Source organism: Tamandua tetradactyla, chromosome 2, assembly GCF_023851605.1.
Source record: "Tamandua tetradactyla isolate mTamTet1 chromosome 2, mTamTet1.pri, whole genome shotgun sequence".
In the NCBI taxonomy this organism is placed as follows: domain Eukaryota; kingdom Metazoa; phylum Chordata; class Mammalia; order Pilosa; family Myrmecophagidae; genus Tamandua; species Tamandua tetradactyla.
In genome coordinates this window covers 198,580,249-198,607,935 of record NC_135328.1, presented here as the reverse complement: position 1 = coordinate 198,607,935, position 27,687 = coordinate 198,580,249, and the positions used below count along the sequence as shown (strand labels likewise).

General features: G+C 39.1%; 1 protein-coding gene and 1 long non-coding RNA gene across 2 annotated transcripts; one reads left to right on the top strand and one right to left on the bottom strand.

Moving 5' to 3' along the window:
* Nucleotides 1-3,785, bottom strand: LOC143674643 (uncharacterized). Its single transcript, XR_013171142.1, has 3 exons — nt 3,437-3,785; nt 2,666-2,776; nt 1-300 (listed from the first exon to the last, which is right to left on the bottom strand). It is a non-coding gene; the product is annotated as an uncharacterized LOC143674643 (long non-coding RNA).
* FAM76A (family with sequence similarity 76 member A) lies at nt 3,702-27,687 on the top strand. Its single transcript, XM_077150648.1, has 9 exons — nt 3,702-4,160; nt 5,379-5,443; nt 9,763-9,817; nt 10,531-10,683; nt 14,222-14,379; nt 17,063-17,149; nt 22,338-22,473; nt 24,685-24,786; nt 25,437-27,687. The coding sequence occupies exons 1-9, from the start codon at nt 4,080-4,082 to the stop codon at nt 25,521-25,523; spliced, it is 924 nt and encodes a 307-aa protein (XP_077006763.1). The 5' UTR covers nt 3,702-4,079; the 3' UTR covers nt 25,524-27,687.

Genomic DNA, 27,687 nt, shown 5'->3' with positions numbered 1-27,687 from the left:
TATAATTTTTATCAACTCCCCCTCCTCCACCCTGGACCTAAACTATCCCCCTTAACATAAAGATTTTCTGGAGATTGTGAATAAGAAGGCAAGCAAATGATACTCTGAAAGAGCTGGCCCAGTTGAAGGTAAGTGTCCCATAAGTGGATTTCTGTAATACCCTGTGCACAACACAATTATTTGTCCTTTATTCTGTCAATGGATGGATATTTCCTTTCTTTCTTTCTTTTCTTTTTCTGTGATGAACAGTACTCCCACAAATATTCTCTTCTACTTCTCCCTGAGGGGTATATCCAACTGCTGCTGCCAAAGACACATGGAAGAAGGCTTGATAAGAGAAGCAGGGACAAGTGTTGACAGGGTAGGAATTCAGAAAACACAGATGTGTGTTCAGGTCAGTTCAGGAAACATCAGTCACTATGTAAACTTCAGTCTCCCAGTGACTGACAACACTGTTGATCAGTCTCTGCTGCTCACAGCATTTTCTTATCTTGGCTGTGAAACCATTCTCTCATCTCTGCCCTCTCTTGCTCAGGCTCCTTTGCAGGCATCTCCTCTTTGACTAGATCTTTAACTGTTGGGTGGAGCCTCTACTGACTCAAGAAGAGGTATTTCTCTCTTCTTCCTCTAATCTTCCAAGGGTAATATCATCCAGTTTCAGGGTGCTAAATACCACATATATGCTGATAAACCTTTCAAAACTCTATTTTCCCCCAAGACTTCTCCTCTAAGAGGTATTTAGATAGAATAGAGCCTGCTTCCTACATGATGACTCCCCGTGGGTGTCCCACAGGCATTTATAACTTAGCATGTCAAAAACAAAACTCTTGATTTTGCCTCTGAAATCTGTCTTTCTAGTTTTCTCTGTTGCAGGAATTGATACCACCATCTACACAGCTGGGCACACTAACCATAATTTCTTCCTTTTCCTCACTACCTCCCAAATCTAATCTATCCTTAAGTCCTGTTGATTCTACCTCTGAAACGTATCTTGAATCTGTTCACTTTTCTCCACTGTAACCTTTTAAGGCCAAGCCACCATCACTTCCCACAAGTGCCTCCTCATTGTTCTTGCTGCTTTCACTCTAGCTCTTGCAGTCTATTCTCACAGCAATCAGACATATCCTTTAAAAATATAAACCCAATCATGTCACTTACTTGCTTAAAAACTGTCAATGGCTTCTTTCCCATTATAATTTGTACATTGTACTTTGAAAAGAATCCATAACCCCATCAGGGTCTCCAGGCTCTACACACCTGGCCCCAGCTTGCCCCTGCCTGCCTCTTCACTTGCTCTTTGCCTATATTGACCTCCTCTCCATTACTGAACATGCTAAGCTCTATTCCGCCTCAAGGTCTTCACCTTTTCCTCTGCTCAGAACATTCTTGGCCAAGTCACATTCCTGTGTCCTTCTTGACTGTAAGGTCTTGGCATCTCCTCAGAGAGCTTTCCCCTGACCTTCTCTCCCTAAGCGACTCTCCTTGTGCTTTCCTTTATCCCAGCATGTTCTCTACCCCTATAGCGTATCTTTCCATAGTCCCTGCTTTTGGCCGCCTTTGCCACGAGAACATTGGCTTCAAGGGCAAGGATCACGTCTGTTTTACACACCAGTGTATCTCCAGAGTCTAAAGCAGATCCTGGCTGTGCTGGTTTGAAAGGAAGTATGCCCCCTAAGAAAAGCCATGTTTTAATATAAATCCCATTTCATAAAGTTAGAATTCTCTATTCAATACTGTATGTTTGAAACTGTAATGAGATCATCTCCCTGGATGATGTGATTTAGTCAAAAACGGTTGTTAAACTGGATTAGGGGATGACACGTCTTGACCCATTCGGGTGGGTCTTGATTGGTTTATTGGAGTCCTATAAAAGAGGAAACATTTTGGAGAATGAGAGATTCAGAGAGAGCAGAGCAGAACGACATAGCCATGAGAAGCAGAGTCCACCAGCCAGCGAACTTTGGAGATGAAGAAGGAAAACGCCTCCCGGGGAGCTTCATGAAACAGGAAGCCAGGAGAGGAAGTAGCAGATGATGTCGTGTTTGCCATGTGCCCTTCCAGCCGAGAGAGAAACTGTGACTGTGTTCGCCATGTGCCTTTCCAAATGACAGAGAAACCCTGAACTTCATCAGCCTTCTTGAACCAAGGTATCTTTCCCTGGATGCCTTTGATTGGACATTTCTATAGACTTGTTTTAATTGGGACATTTTCTCAGCCTTAGAACTGTAAACTAGCAACTCATTAAATTCCCCATTTTAAAAGCCATTCCATTTCTGGTATAGTGCATTCCAGCAGCTAGCAAACTAGAACACTGGCACAAGTAAACATTCAATAAAGATTTGTAAAATCAATGGATCAATTAGCCCTGCACTAGGTAAAAGGGATACAGAGATGATCCAGACACCATTCTTTCCACAGTCTGACAGATGAAAAACAAGTATATACTGGTAAGTACTACAGCAGAGATCAGAAATGGAGGCAGTAGGAACACCGAATGGTCCATGCTCTAGTGTGGGGTATGTGTGATAGTACAAGGGAGACCCTGTTTACATGACCCAGGATATAGGCATCTCCCTGAAAGAAATGTTGTCTTTTTTTCTAATAACTAACATTAATCTAGTGTACTAGGTTCCATATACTGTTTTTGATCCTCACAACAATTCACCTGTACAAATGAGGAAAGCGAGGCTCTCAGAAGTTCATTGGTAGGTCCAACGCCAGAAGCTAGCAGCATGGAATGGTGATTTGAGTCCTTACTTTCTGACCTGAACCTAAACTGGTAATGAATACACATCTTTGGAGGAACCCACAAGGAGGGAGCTGGATTTGAGTTTCAAAGAGCTCCCATTTTGTTGGGGCAGGGACCAAGAAGCCATAATTCACCCTAAATTGTATCAAGTGAGCACTGAAGTAAAAGCGCAATTAGTACCGTAGAGGAGGTCGGTGGAGCCAAAATAATCTAAGCCCGAGAGCAGCTACGGATAGAGGGTTGGAAAGGTTAGCACTGCAGAAAGCTTAACCAAAGCCTCAAGAACGAGAAGGCTGAAATTCCCTGGGCAGCCCCTGTGTGTAACTAGTTGGGAGGGGAAGAGATGAAGAGGAGCCAAAGGTGTGGCTCGCCTTCCAGAGGCCGGGTCCTGCCGGAAAACCGCAGGTGGTCGTTCGGAGACGGAAACTGGGAGAAAACAAAGTAGAGCTCAGACCTCAGGCCAATTCCATCCCCCTCACGGGGGACCTCTAGGACATGGGAACTCTCAAGGGTAGGGGCCTAGCCTTAGTACCAGTCCTCTCCCTTCTGGGGGAAATACAATCTCTCTAGTGTCCCTCTTTCGCAGTAAAGGTGCTTTTTTTGAGGCTTCTCCTTTCTCTCTGGAGGTCCTCGACCCCAGAGTTCCCATTCTTTTTGGGGGGGGCGGTCTCAGAGGATCCCACTAACTCGTCCTTTAGGGTTCCCTCCTCTCTGGAGAAGGCTGAGCGGGCCCATACTGTTCCTCGGATGGAGAAGTTCTCTCACAAGCCCCCACCTTCTTCAGGCTCTGGGTGGTGGCCGAGTACTAGTTTGACAACGCGCGGCACTCGATCCGAGCGCATCCCTCCCACTCCCCAAGGACAGCTCCATGGAAACCAAAACATCACAAATCCACTAAGGTATCGCGAGAGCTTCGGTTGCGGAGGCGGAGCAAGGGCGGGAACGCAGAGCGAAGTGGGAGGAGTCTGAGCGCTTCCGAGGTCGGGGTCGGAAGACCGCCTCTCCAGGCGGCGTCCCCGCGTGACTGTGTTTTACATAATCGCGACCGCGTGCGTCACAAGTGGCGTACTCCAGTCCAAATCGAATCAGAGTCGTCAAAATCTCCGTGTTCCGCCCCTTTTGCTTGATCGGCGTCCAAGTAAACCAGTGAACGGGCGTCCAGCGCAGCCACGCCCGCCTAACCCCCCCGACCTCCCCCCGGGCCTCAGTCAGTAGCCTGCTGCCACTGTTGCCGCGGCCGCCGCCGCCGCCGCCGCCAGGTTTATCCTCAGCCTGTCAGATAAAGCGGCGGGCCGGGCTGGCGGGGCGGTGAGCACAGCCCGGGCCGGAGATGGCGGCGCTCTACGCCTGCACCAAGTGCCACCAGCGCTTCCCCTTCGAGGCGCTGTCTCAGGGGCAGCAGCTGTGCAAGGTGCGCGGGCTGGGCGGCGGCCGGGAACTGAGGGACGCAGGAGGCGCGGCCTGGAGTCCCGATCTGCTGGGACCCTGGCGGGGTCCTCCGGGCAGGGGGTGGCAGGCCCGCCCAGCCAAGGAGTCGTTCCAGCCCTCCTGGGGGCCCCCAGGGCAGGTGGGGGAGCACCAGACTGGGTCTAGGCCCCCGCGGCCGGCGTGTCTGGGTGCTTAGCAACCGCGGGAGATTGTTCTTCGACCCTGTAAGATCGGGTGAGAGGACAGCGGGTCCCCAACCTGTCCCTGATCAGCCGCACTGGGGAACCCTTTGGGCTACCTTACCCGCCTCGGTGGTCTTCCTCGTTGCAGGTTTGAGGGGATCCCCGCTGCCCCACCTGGAACTGAACTCCAGAGTTGTGTGCTGCCTGGGAAGAGCGTCTCGAACTCGGACGCCTCCCGTGCATTTTGCAGCCAGTCACAGAGTCGGAGGTGTAAAGGCTTGTATGAAAAAGCCCACAATAAAGAGCGTGAAGCAAAAGGATGCTTTTTCAGTATCTAGTTGGTGGTCTTTGGTCCTCGCCCTAACCAGCTGCTGAGCCTTTTTTACCCTCGAAGATCTCTTTTTCCATTAAGTTTCTTTATCCCATTTTTCCTGATTAAGTGAATAGAGGTGCTGCGAAGCGACAGCTGAAAGTCACCAAGTGGACTGGAGAGTGATGTTGAGATTTCCCCAGAGTTTGTTCCCCTTATTTGGATAATTCTTAATTGTATATCACTGTTGCCTCAGATGGCCATGATCCTTCCTTCCTTTTGCCACTATTTGTTTACTTGGTATGAGAGAACTCAAATACTTGAGTGCCTTTTTTCGCACTCAGATATATTTGGTTTTGCTTTATATACTAACTGATGCTTTTAATACAGTACTTTCATTTCCCTAGAGAACCTGCTGGAAATCACAGTGTCTGAACAGGGACTACAATAGAATCCAGGTTCTGATTCCAAGGCTGGATCTTATTGATACATATGTTTGTTTTTATGAGCAGTTCTACATATAAATTATTTATTCCCTTGTCAATACTGCATGAAGGTAGGGCAGTGGTGCTAATGTTATAGAGGAGAAAAGTAAGGGCCAGAAAGTTTTTAAGTGACTCACTCAAGCACAGTGACTATGGTAGGACAAGTAACCAGGCCGTTTCCATTTGTGACCACCTTTTAAAATTCTATCCTCATTTTGTTTCAGGAATGTCGGATTGCGCATCCTGTTGTGAAGTGCACATACTGCAGGACTGAGTACCAGCAGGAGAGGTACAGTTTTTGTTGACCGTAAAAGATGTTAGCTGACTTTTTCCTCTTAAAGTCTGTAGTTAATTACATTATAATATGCAAATCCATAATCAAATACTTTGTAATATACAGATCCCTGTAATCATGGGCATTATAATACACAGATTCTGCAATTTTCTATTTCCTCAACGTTGAAAGGCATATAAAGCATTGTTCCCTAGTTATTCTAGTTGTTGTTTAATTTGCTTAAATGATTAAAGTTACTTATTTTTCAGATTATTATGGTTGCAATCTTTCTGACAGTAAGAAACCAGAGCAAAACATGAGCCTCAAGTTCTGGTGTATTTATACACAAAGCTTGAAGAATCTGTAAGTCGATAGGAAGTGCTTTTGAAAATGTGACAGTCCTGATTTTGTTAGCCCTAGTCAGATTTGAAATTCACTTGCCATTATACTTTCCTGTGTGAATTATTATTTTTTCTTTTCTGGCATGGGCAGACTCTGGGAATCAAACCTGGGTCTCTGGCATGGCAGGCAAGAACTCTGCCATTGAGCCACCATCGTCTGCCCTTTTTTTTAGGTAAACTGTGAGCCCATCTTTTTTTTTTTAGTATAGGCAGCCTCCGGGAATCAAACCCTGGTCTCTGGCATGGCAGGCAAGAATTCTGCCACTGAGCCCTGTTGCCCACCCTGAATCTCATTTTTAAAAGTGTGAGAAATACTTAAGGGTGAGCAAACACATACCTTTGGGGGTCTTTTCAATAGCAGCAAAGTTGTTTATAGGTATAGTAAGTTCAGCTTTTATGGAACTGCAGTTGTAGGTGATCCTGCCTCGAGCATGATGGGTTCTGTTTGTTAGCTCACATAAATTTAGAAGTTTCATTTTTTTTTTTTTTAACATGGGCAGGCACCGGGAATCAAACCCGGGTCCTCGGGCATGGCAGGCAAGCATTCTTACCTGCTGAGCTACCGTGGCCTGCCCTAGAAGTTTCATTTTAATCATCCTCATTTTGATTCCAGAAATATTTTTCCCCAACATTTTTTTTCTTTTTTTATTAATTTTTAAATTAAAAAAATATATAACAACAAACACATTCTTAACTTATGATCATTCTGTTCTACATATATAATCAGTAATTCACATCATCACATAGTTGCATATTCATCATCATGATCACCTCCCAGAACACCTGCATCAACTCAGAAAAAGAAGCAAAAAGACAACAGAAAAAAATTCATACATACCATGCCCCCACCCCTCCCCCATTGATTACCAGCACTTCAATTTAAATTTATTTTAACATTTGTTCCCCCTATTATTTATTTTTATTCCATATGCTTTACTTCTCTGTTGATAAGGTAGATAAAAGGAGCATCAGACACGAGGCTCCCACAATCACACAGCCACACTGTGAAAGCCATATCATTGTAAAATCATCTTCAAGAAACATGGCCACTGGAACACAGCTCCACATCCTCAGGCAGTTTCCTCTAACCTCTCTATCATATCTTGACTAACAAGGTGATAACTGTTTAATGCTTAAGAATAACCTCCAGGATAACCTCTCGACTCCTCCCGGAATCTCCCAGCCACCAACACTCTACCTTGTCTCATTTCATGCCCTCACCACCGGCTGAGAAGGCCCTCTCAACCCCTGCTGCTGAGTCTCAGCTCATTCTAGGATTTCCGTCGCACACCTCCAGGAAGGTCCACACCCCTGGGAGTCATGTCCCACATAGACAGGGGGAGGGCAGTGAGTTTGCTTGTTGTGTTGACTGGAGAGAAAGGCCACATCCTAGCAACAAAAGAGGTTCTCTTGGGGGTGACTCCCAGGCCCAACTCTGAGTAGGCTTGATCCATCCTTTCTGTTTCCCCAACATTTTATTAGGGATATTTTATTAAGGATATTTCCACAAAATAAAAAGAGATTGAAAGGATTGGACAGTAAACATCCATATACATACTACTTACAGTCTCCAATTTACATTTTACTATGTTTGCTTTATCATATATCTGTCCCTTTCTCTGTGATCTATGCATCAATCCATCTTATTTTTGAGGAATTTTAAAGTTGCAGACGTCAGTATGCTTTACTCCCAGACATTTCAGCATGTGTATCATCAGCTAGAGTTTCATATTTGTTTTATAGTTTTTAATTTTTTAGGGGTAAAATTTGCATCCAGTAAAATGCTCAGTTCTTAAGTACATCATTTGATGAGCTTTGACAGCGTAACCCCAAAATCCTTTCAAGATATAGAAGATTACCTTTACTCACTCCATAAAATCCTCTTATACCCCATCCCAGTCGGTGTCTATCCTGTTTTCTTCAGGCAACCACTGTTCTCATTTTCATTTTCACCATAGATTAGTTTTTCATGTTTGAGAACGTCATGTAAATGGAATCATATAGAATTAGTCTAGAAGCATTATTTTAGGTTTTATATTTAGGTCTACAGTCCATCTTGAATTTAATTGTTATTTTTTGCTTTCTTTCCTTTTATTTCCCCACCATTTATCCTAATTTGATTTATTTTTTTTATTGTGGTAACATACATATAACATGAAATTGGCCATTTTAATCATTTTAAGTGTATAATTCATTGCCATTAATTGCATTCACAGTGTTGTGCAACCAATCACCACCACTATCTGTGTTTAAAATTTTTATGACCTCAAACAGAAACTCTGTGCCCATTCTCCCCAGCTCCTGGTAACCTTTGTTCTACTTTCTGGATTTATGAATTTGCCTATTTTAAATACCTCCTATAAGTGGAAGCATACAATATATGTCCTTTTGTGTCTGGCTTATTTTACTTACTGTCTTCAAGGTTCATCCATGTTGTCACATGTATCAGAGCTTCATTCCTTTTTACAGCTGAATAGCATTCCATTGAATATACCACATTTTGTTTAGCCATTTATCTGTAGACGGACACTTGAATTGTTTCCACCTTTTAGCTTTTGTAAACATTTCAATTAATTTTTGCATGTGAGATGGCATATGAACTTTGACCCTCAGCTCACACCATATTCCAAAATTAATTTGAGATGAATCATAGAGATACTTTTTCTTTGCATATTTTCTAAGATGTCAGGAACATTTGTGTGTACAAATAGTAGTAATAAATCTAGTTGTAAACCACAATGCTTTTAACATAACAGAATCACTGATGCTAGTCTTCTTTTTAGAGTGCACGTTCTCTTTCTTTTTTTTTGCATGGGCAGGCACTGGGTATCGAACCAGGGTCTTGGGCATGGCAGGCAAGAACTCTACCTCTTGAGCCACCGTGGCCTTCCCCGTTCTCTTTCATTGTACTTCATTTCTTGTACTGCCTTTTAAATATGGTGGGAAATTGCCCTGGAAAATACTCTGTTTATCTCATTTTAATTTAAATGTTTCCTACTTTGAGGTTTTCCTTTTTGTCTTTTTAATGTTGTTGAGTTTCACAGGGATTATATGGGAAAATAATACATAATAAAGAATAGGCTATATTTTTTAAAAACCATTTATGTGATTTTATTTTTAGGTCAGAGTATTGTTTAAACTGTTCTTGCACATCAAGCATGTCATTAGTACTTCCCTTTGTAATGGATTAGACTTCATTTGAAGATGATTTTTGACGATGGCAATTTTTTTAGTTCAGACATTTAGATAATATTATGCCCTTCACAAGGCAGAGGACATTTTTGTTTTTGTCAGAGCTTATCTCTGTGAGAAATTGGAAATATTGACAGAATATTTGGTCATGACATCTATTTCCTCTATCTGGGATTTTCATATACCAAAGAGAGCGTGGACAGAGTAAAGTCAACATGAGTAGAATCTCTGAGTTTATATTCCAAACATATATACTTCAATTTCTTACCTCAAATTTTGTGCTTATTTATCTAAATTGAGAATTAATTTTTTTTCCTGCTAGTCCACTATTGTAATATTCTTTTGGGGGTTCTCTCCATATCTGATAATTATACTTAGAATTTAAGTATAATTATACTTAGAATATACATGGAAATATTAGTTATGCTTAAATATTAATTATACTTAAATGTACTTAGAAATGTCTTAAACAGAAAATAACTCTCTCTCCATGTTAATCAAAGCCCTGTGTAAAAGCTCTGTTTTATCTGAGATAATAAAATTAATACTCACCTATCCTTTGGAAATAAGAGAGTTATTAGCAAATTCTCAGACTTCAGTTAATCAAGTGTCCAGACAGTGTTTCACCTTAGAACATGAATAATTTCCTTGGGCTTAAGGAGGACTTGGTTTTTGGATGTTTTAAGTAAAACACCTTTTTTTTTTTTTTTTCGAAAACCTTGTCTCTTTCTTCCTTAACAGTAAAACCAATACAATATGCAAAAAATGTGCTCAGAATGTGCAGTTGTATGGAACGGTAAGTAGGGTTTTTTTATACTTAATAGTAAGTGCTTCAATCTGTTGGAACCTTATATTCTGTGAGTTATTAGTGTAATTACAGTATTTTTATTAGAACTAGTTATGTATTAATGCTTTCTCAGAAAAATTTATTCCATATTTTCAGCTTTCAAACTTAGCTAATACTGTTAAAGAGTTCTGTATTTATCATTATTCTGCCAGGATTGTGATTACAGTTTTCCTTGAGAGGCTTCAGTGACCAGTTTGGAAAGAAGAGGGAGAAGAGGAATCCTATGACTTGACCTCTTTGCTAACAGCTGACTATTCATTTTGATGTATGATATTTTTTTCGCTTAGTGTTACGGTTCAGGATAATGTGTCCTTCAGGCATTCTCTCCACATTGTTTTTGTACACTAATAACGATAGAGTGGTCTTTTTAGAAATTTGAAAGCTTTATTGATTTTTCCAAAGAGGTGGTTCTGTTGAATTTCTCATAGAAGTCCCAGCATTTGCACGAATAGGTTTTTTGTATTTTTTTATTTTTAAATCAATAGTCCCATGCAAAAAACACTTTATATAGTTTAGAAATGGGCTTCATTTGATTAATGTAAAAGCAATTTATGAATTTAAGAATATATACTGTGTACCAATAGACTATATAATAGGAATCATTGTTTACAAAATGCACTGGTATTTTATATTTATTGGACCCTTTTTCTTTTCTCTTTAAGCCCAAACCTTGTCAATATTGCAACATTATAGCAGCATTTATTGGCAATAAATGCCAGCGTTGTACAAATTCAGAGAAGAAGTATGGACCACCATATTCTTGTGAACAGTGCAAGCAGCAGTGTGCATTTGACAGGAAAGATGATAGAAAGAAGGTAAAGCCCTGTGATTTTCTGAATTTTTTTTTTCAGAGAAATTAAGGTGGACCACTTGTGTTAGAAATACACATAATCAAGAAAGATTTCACAATTCCTATCCTAGTTCTTTTATTGACCTTGAAGAAGATAGATATTTAGCCTTTATTTTCTTGATTTATTAAATGTGAACCATTATATTCTAACATTTCATTGGTTAGTATTTCATGAGAACCTGAATTACAGTGATCAGTAGCCCATGAAAGTGAGGTGGTGATTGGATTCATATTGACAAAATTCTGTGGAATTCTGTAAAGGAGAGATTGTCACTTAAGCAAGGTATTGTTATAGGAATATTGCCAGTTTTATACCAACACTTTAAGTATCTCTATTGAAGTTAAAGGCCATGAGACATACAGGAAAGCTTGCTGAGAGGTGTACTTTGGTGAATCAAAATAGTTTAGAGTTTGGTCTTGTCATTCTCCTGCTTAAAACTCTCTAATGGCTTCCAGTTGTGCTGAGAATAAAATCCAAACTAACCATGGCCTATAATGACCATACTCACTTTTCAATTTCATCTTCCAATTTTATTCCCATCCCTCACCTTGTTCCAGCCACACTGTCCCTCTTTCAGTCCTTTAGACATGCCAGTGTCATTCCTGCCTTTGCACTGGCTGTCTTTTTGCCTGTTTGACCCTTTTCCGGAGTTTCATGATTGACTCCTCCTGTCAGATCTCACTCAGCTCAGATACCACATCCTCATAGTGAACATAGATATGTTTTTCTGCTCCCACTAGAATGTGAGCTCTTTGTTCATCTTGTTCTCTGCTTCCAGCAGCCTGCCACATAGAAGGTGCTCAAAAATACTTATTGAATGTATTTACACAGCTCCAGAGAGCCAGAGGTGCTTAGCTCTTAAGGGCGAACAGAATTAATTTAGAACAGGAGAATATAACTTTCTAGTGACCAGAATACTTCTACCTGCCAACCAGGATACCTCATCCCTAAATCAAGATTCTAGAGAATCTGAATCAGTAATCGGGAGGTAACATTTAATAGTAGTTGGAGCAAACTTTACCATCTCACAGATCTGAGTCGCATCCCATTCTTGGCTAGCTGAATGATTCTGAGCAGATTCCTTAATCTCATTATGCATCAATTTTCTTAACTTTCCTGTGGAAATAATAGTAGCTACTTTACAGGGACATGGCAAGGTATAATTGAGGTGAGTATATAAAACACTTAATTTTGAATTTGGCACATAACGTGACTCAATACATGGTACCTATATTATTAGTTGGAATAGTAATTTTTATTAATCTGGTTACTAGAATTTATTCTCAACTTTCTTAGTTACACTCTTGTTTTAAGGGTTTGGATATTTTAAAACATCCTCATTTACCTGTTCATAAATTTTAGGAGAGGTGGTCTAAGTTTAGGAATTAAGGGTGAATGATCCAGACTTAGAATGCCTGTGTTGAAATTTAGTTCTGTTACTTATTTGCATGTATCTTTGGGCAGGCAATCTATCTGTGCCTCAGTTTCCTCATCTGCACATGGAGATGATCAGACTTCAGCATTGTTATGAAGGTTGAGTTATGTGTAAAGCCCTTAGAATGTAATCTGGTTGTGATAAGGAGTCAGTCATTGTTAGCCATGATTGGTTTTTTTTCGATAGTTTAGCTCTCAGAAGGTGATCTTATATTTTTTAAGTTTATATCTTGGTAGGTAAGATTTGGAAGAGATCTGAAATAAAGTATCCTGTGGTTCTGTGTGTAATTTTTACGTACAGTGCTTGCTTTTTTCCCAGTAGAGTTGCCTTGTTTTCAAACCCTTTTTCAGTGAAAGCCCTTTTCTGGTCAAGGTCTTCAGAGTTTTTTAAAATCAAACCTTCAGACCATATTCCATAACCATGATACGAACAAAATTGAAGTTTGGTTTCACAGTTCATTTGTATATTCATTAACAAATAATTAAATTCCTCTTACATACCAGACATTATTCTAAATATTGGAAATACACCAATGAACTAGACAAGGCCTTACTCTTACAGAGCTTATATTCATTTCTGAATAAGAAAAGAAAGTAAGTGATAGAGAGTGACTGGGGAGACCAATTTAGATCAGGCAGTTTTTTGGGGGGTGCCTCTGAGGGATATCATCTGAGCTGAAACTAGAATAATGACAAGATAGCAGCCCCGGGAAGCTCTGGAAGGCAAAGATTCCAGGAAAAGGGATCAGCTGTGAAAAGACCCTAAAGTAGGTATGAGTTTAGCACATGGGAGAACAGAAAGAAGGCAGAGAAAACGGGAAAGAAAGGAAATGAGGTTATAGAGACAGGCAGGGGCTACATTTAAGTTGATATAGGCCATAGTAAAAAGTTTGGATTTTATACTCAAATACAGTGAGAAACCATTGGTTTTAAGGAGAGGAGAAACAAAATCAGATTTACATCTAAGCAGCCCTCTTTGGTAGCTATGTGGAAATGGTTTATAAAGGCCCAAAGTGGAAACGGAGGTCATTGAGAGGCTTTTTCAGTAGTGGGAGATGTGAATGACTTCACTGGGATGAAAGCTGTGGAGTTGGAAAGAAGTGGAAAGATTCAGACTGACTTGCTAATGGATTGGGGGTGTGGTGCAAAGAGGCATTGGCTGACAAGATAAAGAAACACATTACATAAATAAGAATATGACCTATCCACATTTAAGATGGGACACGAGATCTAATTTCAGGAATAAGGAAGACTTCAAAAATAACAGCATGTTCCCTCCTTGACCAGAGTAAAATTAATCTTTGCTGCCCTGCCACTTGCAGCAAACTGCACCACAAATGGTTTTGCAGTATTAAGTTCTCTACAAAGGGACCTTGACCTCAGAGGGTTGGGAAGCTGCACTCTGCATTCCTAGCCTTACATCCTGATTCCTGCTCAGAACTGCTTCTGCCCAAAGGGTCAGTTTTTTTCTCATTCAAACAAAGTGCCATGGTAGGCTTCCTGCAAGGACTGGGGCCCTGGAGCTACTTGCCCTTTTAGTCTTTCTCTGGGGCAGTTTTTCCATCTGAGGAAAGATACCCAGCATACCATTTTACAAACCGTTTACAAGGTATTAAAACTGAAGTATAGATCTTATATTTTGTCTTCTGTCTTCTCTTTTCCCTGCTGAATTTTCCTTAATGAGCACCATGGAGATACTGTGGCTTCTGAAATTCTTGTGGGAACTTTTCTCTGGTCTGTGTTTGCTAATTTGGAGGAAAACTGAACAAAAAGGTACATAAAGTTAACAGCTGATATTTATGAAATAGTTTTTATGTGCCTCACACCATGCTAAATGCTTTATCTACATTATGTCACTAATTCCCTGCAATAACCCTCTGAGATAGGTACTACTGTTATCCCATGTTTTACGGATGAGCAAACAGCCAGAGAGAGACTTGCCTAAGATTGCACAGCTTGTAAGTGCCAGAGCTGGGATTCAAACCCTGAGGGTCTAGCCCCCAATGCCTGCATTCTCAGCCACTGCATGACATTCCCTCTTCTTTATCTTTCTCTTCTGCTCTTCCAGGTAGATGGGAAATTGCTGTGCTGGCTGTGCACACTGTCATACAAACGGGTCCTTCAGAAGACCAAAGAGCAGAGGAAGCACCTTAGCAGCTCTTCCCGTACTGGGCACCAGGAAAAGGAGCAATACAATCGATTAAGTGGCAGTGGCCATTATAACAGGTAACCCAAGAGGCATGGAATAAAACCAGAGGTACTTGTTGACCAAGATACTGTCCTTGCATAATCAGACACAGAAGATACCATTTTGAATAAATATTCCTTTTCTTTTCTCTCCTACTTCTGCTCTTATTACTAGCCTATAGTGGAGACTTCATTTGTGATATTTTATAATTCATACGTATTTATAAAGGGCCAGAGAGATTTCTATAAGGTATCAGAATTTCCTGAAATGTTTATACTGGGAAAGGTTTATGGAAATTACTTCCACATGTACTGTTTACTTCATCCTTAGAGTGAGTTTCTCCCTAGAAGATTGGCCATGACAGTTTCTGAGGGACAAAAGCTTTTTTGAATGCTTATTTAGTTAGGAAGTAGATAAATGTTCTGAAGGAACTAGTCAAAAAGCTATCCTTTGTTATTGTATTTGTTGCCTTAAGTTTCCTGTCAAAGTATCTGTTTCAAAGTGTTGCTGTCAAAATGTTGCTGAAAGCCCTAGCTCTGGATTGAATCCTGGCTCAGCCAAATTCTCTGTGTAGGATCTTGGGCAAGTTTTTTCATCTGTAAAATGAGGGAAATAATAGTATTACCTTGTGGGGTTGTCATGAAGATAAATCATATAGTGAATTCAGAGTGATTAGTTTTACAACTTGGCATATTAGAAGCATTCAATACATTTTCATTGTTTCTGGTTATTATTATCACTACGATTTTGTTTGTTTATTCAGCAACATTTCTGAGTATCCTCATGGGCCAGTGACTTTTTTGGGAATACAGAGATGAATAAAACAGTCATGCTTCTTTCTAAGAGCATGTAGTCAAGTAGGAAAGACAGACCTGTAATCAAATCATTGCAGGACAATGTCATGAGCACCACAGTAGAAATATATCAAAATAGAGGCAGGAGAGGCAGTAGTAATTAATTGCCTTGCGAAATCAGGCAAGGAAGCCTTGGAAAAGAGCTTATGATGGAGCTGGATCCTAGGATGAATCTGAATGATCAGATAAGGAATGAGCAAGGGCAACCTAGGCTGAAGGAATAGCATTTCCAAAGGCTTAGACCACTTGGAATTCTGGAGAACTGCGAGTCCTATTGTGTTGCTGGAATTTATGATTGGTTGCTGGGGATTGGCAGGAAATGGGGTCCTGCAAATCTGGTAAGTAGTGTGAACTTGATTCTAGGGCATGGGAAGTAATTTAGGGGTTCTACTCAGGAGAGGGATTAAGTCTGCATTTAAAATATTTGACCCTGACTAGCATGGAGAAAGCATTGGAGGAAAAAGGGACTGGGAGTTAATTAAGAAGCTTTAGAAGAGTTTAGGTAAGAGATGTTAAAATGGGAACTTTAATTGAGATAGTGGCAGTGAAGATGGAAGTGGGAAGAGGTAGAATCAGGAAGATGCTTTGGAGGGGTGATTAAGAGAAATTTAGGGGAAAAAAAGGAGAAACTTAGTTAATTTGGTGGACAGATAGATGGGCGGGAGGTAAGTGAGTGAAGGATAATCCCTAGGTTTCTTACTTGGGTGAATGGATAGAAAATACAGGAAGTGGGGAGAAGAGAGGAAGTTCAGTTTTGAATGTGTTATGTTCAGAGCACCAAGAAGAAAATTATTTAGTAGAGGTTTATCCTGGAACTCAGAAGAGGGGTTTGGGCTGGAGCTAAAAAATCGATGAAATCTTTAGGGCATAGGCCATTGGTAGCACAAAAGGAAAACTGGGAGTAGAGATATTTATATACAGATTCCTGGGGCCCCTTCCCAGAGTCTGACTCACCTCCCAGATGATTCTGATGCAGGTGGTCCACGGAACACCATTTCTAACCACTATGATAGGTAGTACTTAAGACCATACTCGTGTATGGTATAATTTAGATTGAAGGCTGAGAACAGAACTTTAGAAGCACTTGTTATTTGAGGGATAGACAAGTAAGAAGTAGCAGTTACAAAAGTAGGAGGATGGACTAAGTGAGGAGAAAGTTTCAAGAAGAATAGAGTGGTCAGCGGTATCAAATATTGAAAACGAGACTTGTGAGGAAAGACCTGAAGCATCGTTTAGATTTGGAAATTGGTCTTAATCAAAGTTGAAAGGGTTGTAGATTATAAAGTCATCCAGATTTTGTTTCAGGACCAGTTTTAATGGGTGAATTTATTGAGACTAAAACAGATTTTTAACCTTGTGTTGATGTGTAGTTTCAAAGAAACATAGTGTAGAAAAATTGAACTAGGAGTTCAATATGTCAACCTGATTTCTAGTCATAGCTCCACTACTAGCCAGATGTATATTCTTAAATGGGTCAGTTAACTGGATGAGCCTCAGTTTCTGCAAAGTAGAAATAATACCTTATTAATATAGAATTACAAGACACATTTGTAACAGTGAGTTGTAAACATACTTTTAAGTTATAAGGTTATATTTCTTAGGGAATTTTTGTTGACTCTGTTTATATGATTCTTAATAAAACCTGATAATAATTAAGGCCAAGGATTTTTTTTATTTTGTGGGAATTAGCTTCCCGTGCATCCAGGAGCTATGAAATCAACCCTTGATGGATTTTTATAATCAAGAATAATTAGCTCTTACATAGAAGAACTACTCTGTTATGTTGGTCCTCTTTGATAAACTTTCATTGTGATGTTTTATTATCTTTGATTTTTAATGTATGCCTTTTTCTTTTTACCTTTAAAAGCCAGAAGACTCTTTCAACGTCTTCAATTCAAAATGAAATTCCAAAGAAAAAGTCCAAGTTTGAGTCAATCACAACCAATGGAGACAGGTGAGCCAATTGGAGAGTGTGTGCATGTGTTTCTGTTGAAATGCATACACGATTCCTGAAAGAGGATACATTCTAGGATTTGCCTTGGAGCTAGTATAGGGCTGCTTATGGGTACTGCACCAACCATTTGATATCTTTTACATCTTATAAATATTACTGATTTTTTGCTTATAAATCTAATCTTGTCACTAAAAGACAAGACCTTATAACTGGACTTAAGTGCAATCGATGCTATGGTCCACGAGATAATTCCCCCACATTAGTTCTAAGAAAACAACAGCTGGACGCTTCTCATTATGATCTGTGCTTGTAGCCTCTTCTAGGAGAGTGAGGAGTCAGTTTTGAGTGGCAGAACCAAGTCAAGGTTAAGAGTGTTGCTCAGTCTATGAGGGATAATCCATGCTTCCTTAGTTTTCAGAAAGACAGATCAGTGCAGATGCTAGATCAGGAGAGAATGAGATGCATTTAAATAAATTTTATTTCTCGGTCTAAATGCATATTTTTATTCCTTGCTTTCCTCTCTCCTTCTCAGCGATGCTTCCTCTTATGAGCTGCTTTGTCCTAATATCCAGAATGCCCCATCCATGTTGGTGCAGTGGGCTGCTTCCCAACAGTGTCTTGGGGCCAACCAATTTCCTGTTCCTCCAGGCACGGGCATCCTGAAGTGAGACCACCTGACAAATTCTTCCCTAAAATCCTTGGAATCATCTCCATTATGGAAACTCCTCCTATTCATGATTCTCCCTCCCAGCCCGTGGTAGACCAATACCAGTGCTGGATTTTGATTATTTGGGGGAGAGTGGGTAACAAAAGTCTGTGAAGTGGACCTCTTTTCCATTACCTTTTTCACAAACTTGATTCATGTCCCACAAGGTATCTTCTGAAAAACTAGTTTTATTGATATTAAACTTCTTGGATTGAACCTTCTAGATATGCTTCATTTAGATTTGGGGGAAAGAACCATGAAACCATCTTCCTAGTCAGCTTTACTGTTTGTCTAAGCATCTAGTCTGGCCATTCTGAACAAAGTAGATGTGGCACAAGTGGTCCTATCACCTCTGCCAGAGTATGTGATCCTGCAAAACCACATTCACAAAGGAGGGAACCTTTCTGAATGCCCTGCTTTACAAAGGCCTAAGCTAAAACCTGTGGCTTTAAAGGTTCATGATTTCAGATTTGTGGTCATTTATGTCCCAGGCTGTGGTTGAACCACTTGGAAAAAGCTCATTCATATCCTTTAATTTAACCAACCAGTGCTTAAAAATTTACCTTCTGTTAGCTTTTTTTCTTGAGATACTGCCAGTGTTCTTGCTCTTGGCTACTACAGATATGCCAAGCTAAAAACTCAAGCTTTCCATTCACACTGTTTCGTTGCGTCTACTTGCTAGCAATGACTATTTTCTTACAGTAGGATTCTGGTCCTTGGTGACTTAAGTGTATGTGATCTTTCCTAGTTTCCTCTGGAAAAGGTCTTAAAAGGTCATTCTTTTCTGAAATGTACATGTTTAAAAGTACATGTGATCTTTTAAAAATAATGTACTCAATTTGAAAAATTGGAAAAAATTTTTGGTGCCACTAAAATTATTTTAATACGCATAAAAGTTCCATCTGAATTTTCCTGTATTAGCCGTTTTAACATTCCATTCCATTTCTTTCTTTTGAATGTTTATATCGTAAAATAAATTACATTTTTCCTATCCTGTTATCTTTTTTTTCTGCTTTTTCTTCACTTTGAAAAAAGAATCCTGACAATCTTTTGTGTTTTTTTGACAGACCTTTTTTGTTTTGTTTTTTTTTTTTTTTTACATGGGCAGGCACCGGGAATCAAACCTGGGTCCTCGGGCATGGCAGGCAAGCACTCTTACCTGCTGAGCCACTGTGGCCCGCCCGACAGACCTTTTTTAATATCATGTGAAGCAAGAAATGTTTATTGAATACCTATTTTGAGTTCCATTCTGTACTAAGTGTTATCATTCTTGTTTTGAGATATCTGTTATATATGCCTCACAGTTTTTAATTAATCACATAATTTACTTTCCTGGCCTCACTTTTTAAATCTCCATATATTTAAAAATTTATGTGCTTTCATTTTTATTCTCTCATGTCTTCTGCATTTTTCCATTGACCTTTCTATACTACTACATTCTTCTCTCTTATTTCTTTATATTGAAGCATGCTTGGTTTTCCTTCTGCTTTTCTTTATCCATTTGTATTCTATGTCATATAGACAGAACACATTATCTTAGTTTTAAGTGTTTTATGTTTATAAGAACACCTTAGTCTTTTTATTTGTTTTTTTAATATCCCACAAAATCCAGAGCTCTTTTTAATATTCTCTAGTTTGTTGAAATTGTAAAATAGACTTTTTAATTTGAGGGAAATTTGGGTTCATTTCTAGCTTTCCTTCCCTGAGCAAATATATCAGCTGCTTTATAATCATATTTGTCTGTTGTTCTGTAAGGCAGTAAAAAAGCAGTGTTAACAGTGTGTGGTACCTAGGCACCCTGGTAGTTTATGGTTTCTGAAGGACATTCTTTTCTCTTCACTTTAGTTTTATTTTATTCTCTCTTCAAAATATGCCTGAAAGGTTATGCTTCCTCTGTTGGCCTTTGAGGTTAGACTTGGAATCGTTGAGTAGAAATGACAGGGAGGTAGGTTTTAGCTCAACCCAAGGAAGATTGTTCTTATAATATGAACTTTTGGAAAAGATAATGAGCTTCCTGGAGAAGATGTGAGTTCCCTGTCATTAGAGGTGTTTGAAAAAAGTCTAAATTTGAGTCCCTGCCTTGTTAACCTAACTGCCTTTTTTCATGTTGATTCCTAGCAATTCTTACTGAACCAGGAGTTAAGAGAGTTTGAAAGGTCAGGTCATAACACAGGACAGACAGGACATGTTTTGTCAGAAACTTACTGGTATAGGGAGTCCTCAGTCAAGTAACAAGTAGGACAGAGCAATAGGAGCTTTGGGAACAAGAAGAAGTTATACTAGCCCATTACTGTGTTTCATTTATCATTCTAATTATGGGTTTAAATAGACTCTATTGAGTTGAGAGAAGACAATCCCTTGGAGGTTATTGAAAGAGATATAAGGCTGCAGATATAAGGTTGCTGCTAAATCTGAGATTGGTAGAAACTGTGATGAGTCTTTTCAGTTCTTTCTCTTGCATGCCTTGTTTTATTATTTTGCATTTACTGTTTGTTAACTAGTAATTCTGCATATTCATCAGTTTGGAAAATATCGGTCTATCTCTTCCTCTTACATTCTTTTCGTATGCTTCATGTAGAGTGAGGGGGAATATTCTTATCAATGTACTAATGGAAAATGGATTACTTCCCTTCTAGCCATGGAAGTGTTTGACTTGGAGACAATGAGGAAGTATATCTAGTGGTTAGGCTTGCTATTGGAGTTTCTACCTGTGGAGATAGATGCTGGTTATTAGATGTGATTTATGATGTAGGAAAGAACCAACAGTAAGTAGTATCTACAAATCATTGCTATGTTGATATAGTTAGTTGGCAATCAGTATTCTAGTGTTTGCTTAGAAAAAACCATTAGGTTTGTGTTTTACTTTAAAGGATGGATGCCCTGGGAAAAGTAACAAGTTTGTTTTGAAAAGTCTCTAGAAGACAGGTTGACCCACACACTGATTCTTTAACTTGTAGGTCAGATATACCTCTGAGCGACCAATAAAAGCTGTGACTCCTCACTCTAGAAAGCATCCATTGTCCATATTCATAAAATTGTACATATAATTTCAGGGGTTTACAGATTTCCTGAAACTGATTGGAGTTAAGAGACTCTGCTGGAAAACAGCTCGGCAGTTTTTCAGAAAATTAAACATAGAATTACCATATGACTTGGCAATTCTACTTCTAGATATATACACAAAGTAACTGAAAGTAGGTACTCAGATACTTGTATGCCAATATTCACATCAGCATTATTCACAGTAGTTAAAAAGTGGAAACAGACCAAGTATCCATCAACAAATGAATTGATAAACAAAATGTATATCTATACAATGGGATATTATTTAGTCATAAAAGGGAATGGAGTTCTAATACATGCTACAACATGGATGAACTTTGCAAACATTATGCTAAGTGAAGTGAGCCAGTCAAAAAAAAAGCGAATATGTAGGATTCCACCTATATGAAATATCTGGAATAAACAAATTCACAAAGACAGAAAGTAGATTGGGGGTTGCCAGGGTCTGGGGTTTGGAGAATGGAGAGTTAATGCTTCATGAGTACAGAGTTTCTGTTTTGCTTGATGAATAGGTTTTGGTAATGGGTGGTGGTGATGGTGGCACAATATTATAAATGTGTTTAATTTCACTGAATTATACACTAAAAAAATGGTCAAAATTACAGTTTTTTTGGTATATGTTACCACAATAAATAAAATTAAAAAAGAGAGAGACTGCTAAAAGGACATATGAGAATTCACTTGGTACTTTGAGAAGATGGAGACCTCACATACAGTTCCTAGGAAGAAACTGTTGAAAACCCAAGTTGTGGTGTGATTGTAGAGTTTGTTACCTCCTTGATTCTTTCCTGACTAAACACCACAGAATTCTTGATGTGGAAAATGACAATCAGCAGGCAAATTGTAGTGTAGGGTAATTTGGTTTCCTTCCTATTAATTTAGTCTTTTCTTTTTTTTTTTTAAAGGACTACTCCTATAATGGAATGCCACTGCACCAAATCACACTACTTTCAGGCAGAAAACAGAGAGCCAAAAAATGAGATCTGTGGAGAGCTTTAAATAAGAATGCATGAGCTTACAATTGATAATTTATCCAGAATTTTATCTAGTTGTGAAAATTAATGGATGTTTCACTTGTAAATCATCAAGCATTTTCAGTGAACCTGAAACAGAATGTTGTCAGCTGTTGTAATATTACGTGAGATTTACTTAGGTCCTAAATGAGAGAGAAAATGGTATAGAAATGTTGTTAGGTTGTGGTTTTGGTTTGTTTAGTTATCTGATGACCACCTTATCTGTACAGTTTAGCAAATGCTTTTGAGACTGGTATGTTTGGGATATTGTACTCAAGGCTGGGAATTCAGATTGTGAGCCCTTGAGGGGCTCACGATCAAGTGGCCTAGGTTATGTCCTAAAGTAGAAAAAAAGTTTATTCATTCAAGTTGTGATTTCACCACCCCCCTCCATTTTTCCAATCAGCTTTTCCCCAGATCTGGCTCTGGACTCACCAGGCACCGACCACTTTGTCATCATTGCCCAACTTAAGGAAGAAGTGGCCACTTTGAAGAAGATGCTGCATCAAAAGGATCAAATGATTTTAGAGAAAGAGAAGAAGGTACAGTTTAATTTGCATGTCAGAATGATGTGAGGGTAAGATATGTGCTATGGGGCAGAACAACTCTTTAACTGGTATTTGTTGGGTACTTAACCATTGACACTTTGAGAGATCCCATGCAAGTTGGGATTTCCTGGGGAGGCTTGCTGTCTGTCAGAGGACTCATGGGAAGGAATTATATTGTTGAGCCCACTTCAGTCAGGTGGATTCGCAAGTTGATTTTTTCAGTATTTTTAGGGAGCTTCCTCTTTCAGGAAGGACTCCTGTTAATCAAGCTTACAGAGATGATGTATAAAACGACAGTAGCCACGTCTTAATTCATATAGCAGGGAGCATAACTACTGTTCATCTCAGCATGGGCTACCTCAGAAGCCAGATTGTAATCAGAAAGTTGCTGATTGAACTTAGAGTTTGGTCATAGGAGGTAGTTATGTAATTGGAATGTTTAATGCTTTCTGGCTAAGAGAATGTGTTACCTCCATCTCTATTATTGGGATGGCCACATCCATGGCACAGTAATACTCAAAGTATGTAGGCCAGGTCTCCCTCCTTCCTGGACTTTGCTCCCTCCTCTGCAACTCTTAGGTCACTTTGCTTTCATTGCTTCATTATCACATCCTTCTTGAGTAACCCATTCTTTAAACATGAGAAGTCCTACTCTGATCTTAGGGTTATCCTCCCTCTTCAGGGGGACTTTTTACATCTTTCTTTTTATTCATGTCTATTTCTTATCTTATTTTCAGGTTCCTAGAGGGCATCTCATTTTCCCCCAGTTTATTCATAATTAACATTAGTAGCTAACTTTTATTGAATTCCTACCATGTTCCTAGCTCTATTCTACTTCTTGTGCCATGTTCAGAATGCTTTGATTCATTCTGCATGGCTAACAAAGACATTTAGAATGTTAAAGTCTTAGCAGGCTTTCTTTCCATCTGTTTTCTACCTCATTTTACAGAGAAGAAAGGAGACCCAGCAAGGCTAAATAACGTGTCCAAATCATATACCTAGTATAAGAGGCAGAACAAGAGAATGAACCCACAACTTTCTGACTCTACTGTTCTTTCTACTGTGTTACATTTCTTCTTGCCAATAAGGTGACAGTTTTCTGCTTTACTACCTGACCATCACATGGAAGTAGACTCAAATACATTCTCTTCTTGGACTAGATCAGAATGGCACATAAAAGGGTTTAGCAAAAAAGAGATAAAAGGACACTTTTTCTACTGCTTTGCAAAGTTAGGGTTTTTTTGTTTGTTTTTTTTTTGGCATGGGTAGGCACTGGAACATGAATCCGGATCTCCGGCATGGCAGGTGAAAAAAAACTCTGCCTCCTGAGCCACTGTGGCCTGCCCAAAGTTAGGGTTTTAAAAGGAGCAAAAGCAAATGGTATATAATTTCTCATAGCTTTCAGGATCAAGGTCTCAGTCTTTGGCTTAAAACACAGGCTCTTCTGCATCATGCCTGCTTATCTCTAGCCTCATCTCCTTCCACTCTCTGTGCTCATCAGTAATTCACAGAATCTCTTGGTTATCTTGGCCTTCTCTCCCTAGCTAGACTGTTCCCTTTTCTTGGATGCCCTTCTTCTCCTTTCATGTGGCCATTGCTCTTTGTACCTCCAAACTCAGCTCATACTACCTTTCTGCATTAGATATCCCTTGTCTGTGCTCCTTGAATAGTATAATAAACAGAAGGGTCTGGGAATTTGAATTCTAGCTCTGCTGATTGCTAGCAGTATGTATGATCTAGGCCATGCTACTTAATCTCAGTTGTCCTATCTATAAAATGGGAAGAATAATACTATCCCACAGGGTTAGCATAAGGATTGAATGAAGTAATATAATCAAAGCAGTTTGTCTTGAATATGATAAAGATACAGTAAATGGCAGAAGCTGTTATTCTTATGGTTTCTCTCAACCTATTGATCATATCATGTTGTAATCATTGAGTATTTAGAGGGTTGTTGATATATATCAAATATGTGAAATCTTAAAAAACTTGCTAATGGTTGTTTATATATTATAAATACGACTTTTGTGTAACCTTCAGGAGATCTTTATAAAAAATAGGATACATAACTCCCTGGCTTTGTTTAGATGTGGATCTGCAGGAGAGTCCTGGATTTCATTAATTTTGGGGATCAATTAGCTCTCTAATAGCAAAACATTTTCTGTTGCACAGGAACTTCTGATCACTCTGTTTTTCCTTCTTCAGATTACGGAATTGAAAGCAGATTTTCAGTACCAGGAATCTCAAATGAGAGCCAAAATGAACCAGATGGAGAAAACCCACAAAGAAGTCACAGAACAGTTGCAGGTGATTCTGCTTATTTTATTTATTTATTTATTTATTAACATGGGCAAAAACCAGGAAACGAACACGGGTCTCCGGCATCGCAGGTGAGAACTCTGTCTGCTGAGCCACTGTGGCCCACCCTGATTCTGCTTATTTTTATATGGTAACTCTTCTGTACTTAGCTGATCATATTTTAAATGAGCATTCCTTAGATTTTTTTTTTCTTTCAATGTATTGAGAAATCACATTCATTCACCTTAGATATCTTTCTTTGTTTCACTTTTAGATATGTTCTGATTCCTCCCCCCCTCGCAAAAACAAAAACAGTGGAATTCATAAATGTGTTCTTTGATTTTTGTATAAAACCAATGTGAGTTCAGATGACTGAATTATAAATTCTGTTTATCTAGTACCTTGAGGCATTCCATGGTTATTTGTGTTGCAGAAAGCATTCTTTTGTAAAAGTGGGTCCCAAGAGATTGAGGTACACTAATTAACCTCCAGTAAAACCCTTTTTTCTTTTCCTGAACCAAGTATCAGGTATTTTTATCTGTAGAATGTTGATCATCTCTTCCTGAAATTCTACATTAACTGCTTTACCATGGGCACTTATTCTACCTGAAAAACATGTCATGTTTTGTTAAAACATCCTTCTTGCACTGTTTTTTTAGGCCAAAAACCGAGAGCTTCTGAAGCAGGCAGCTGCCTTGTCCAAGAGCAAGAAGTCTGAGAAGTCAGGAGCTATAACCTCTCCATGAGAGACCACTGGGAGGCTCCCCATCAACAGCATATGGAGTCCTGGGCTGGGGTTGGAGACCTGGCTATCCTCTGGGAATTGCAAGCTTTCTTAAAAAAGATTTCTATTTTATTACGGTTATCCTTCTTTATGTGATTGCAGTGGACTGAAAGGAAACACCTGGTTGATGCTGAGTTATGACCGCATGCTTGAGTATTTGGGGTTTTAATCTCTTGTCTCTCTGCCTCTCTGTCTCTCTCTGTCTGTCTGCCTATCTGTGTCTCTCTCTCGTTGCTTCTTTTTTGTTTGTTTTGTGGTGGTCACAACTCAGTGTTATATGCAGAATGTTTTTTTTTTCCTGCCCATCAGTGCATCCTGCCATACTCATGAGCAAGTATTTTGGCATTAATTACATATCACTGCCACCCTTTGAACTCCAAAAACTGCCACCTTAAGACTTGGTACAAAGGAAGAAACTTTCTTTCTAGTAAACTTTTTGCTTCAGGGTATACTCTTGGGTTTTTTTCCGGGTATATTATGTATGAACTTTGTACTATGTATAGCCAGAGTTTTATTTATTTTTTAAAAAAGCTTTTTCTTGATAAAGGAATAATGGTAGCCCTAGCTAGTTCTCGTAACAGTGATGCCTCTTGAAAAAACAAAAACAGTCCTACTCTCTAGCTTTTAGTAAAAGGATTAGAATTTTTCTTTCCTATTTCCTTAGAGTCTTAAAAACTGATTGCTAAGGTGAAACAACAATGCCTAAGTATGGAGTTAAGTGCCTTTTGGAGGATTTCTTGGAAGAGCATTTAAGGAGATACTTAAGGGAAGTAGCAAAGATTTGAAGAGTCTGTCTTTTTAAGTAAGGGCAGAAAGAAAGGTTGTCCAGGTTATACTGGATATCCCCCACCCCTTTTTGATTGTTTTATGTGGTTGATTTTAAATTCTCTCACTGCCACTGCTTTTTAGAAAATACTCTTTATTTACTTTTATCTGTTTTCATACTGGGACATTGTCAAATAACTTCTTTTTTTACATGAACAGATTCAAAGTGGATAATATTTGAACTGTAGACTTTTTTTGGGTCAGGTTGAGCTGCTCAGTATGGACTTTGGGTCTGACTGGGAGAAACGATAGTATTGTACCTTCTCCACACTCCTTACCCACCCCCATCTTGAATACTCCCTTTTTTTTTTTTAATGGAAATGTATTGAAAACAGGTGCTTCTTAGAAGCAACTTGGTCTCAGCCAGAATTGTGTGCGCCCTCTCTTCCCTTCTTTACCCACTGTCAGTAGGCACATGGACTTATTTTTCCAGAAGAGAAGGTAGTTTTGCATTTCTAGCTATACTCTCAGGTCTTCTTCGTAATATTTATAAAACAGTTGGCCCATGTTAGGGATGTATAGTGTGCTGTGAAACAACAGAGACAACTACTTTGGGATCAGTAACCCAAGGAGGTACTAGAGTTAGAGCTAATCTGGAGGGAAGAAGGCTTTTGTAGCTCAGCCTTCCAGAATTGCAGCAGTAAGTTTAACTTCCTAGGCATTTCTTAGAAGCAGAATGCTCTGTAATTTGTGATAGCTTCTCCTAAGTGGACCCATGCACCTAATTGGACAGTTGTGGAAATGGATGGCTTCCTTTTGATAAGAGGAACAATGGACCATGAAATTTTACTTTCTAAGCAAGGGAAACAGCTGTGCAAAATAGTTTTGTAACTTTTTGAATGACAAATTTTTAGGTAAAAATCAATTTTCAGATTATATTTTTCAGATACATTTCATTGACTATGGGGGAAAGATTGTGAAAAAAAATGAGAGTCATGGTTTTGTCTTGTCTTTTAATTTTAGAGATTGAGAGATTCTGTTCCATGAAGTACAACAATATAAAAATACATACTTAGTTTTATACTAAATCTTTTTTTAAGGTCTTGGCATTTAATATAAAGCAAATCCCCACATTTTCTAACTTTCCATCAGTTCCAAAAAAAAGGAAGGAAGAGACCTCAGTCTTGAAATTTTGGTTTTTAAAAATCATGACACTGTTTTACCATGAAATTGAGTAGGTAACTTTGGTAACCCCTTGTTTCTTTGTATGTTTATAATAATGGATATTTTAAAACACAGCAATGTTTAGGTTTGTACAGACTTTGACAAATGTGTGTTATTAAAAATTCCTATTGACTCAA

Excerpts from the sequence above, each read along its gene's own strand:
- FAM76A (XM_077150648.1), top strand. The coding sequence starts at position 4,080 with ATGGCGGCGCTCTACGCCTGCACCAAGTGCCACCAGCGCTTCCCCTTC. Across the intron at positions 17,150-22,337 it reads ATCACAACCAATGGAGACAG|CTTTTCCCCAGATCTGGCTC; the intron begins GTGAGCCAATTG and ends TTTTCCAATCAG. Across the intron at positions 24,787-25,436 it reads AAGTCACAGAACAGTTGCAG|GCCAAAAACCGAGAGCTTCT; the intron begins GTGATTCTGCTT and ends CTGTTTTTTTAG.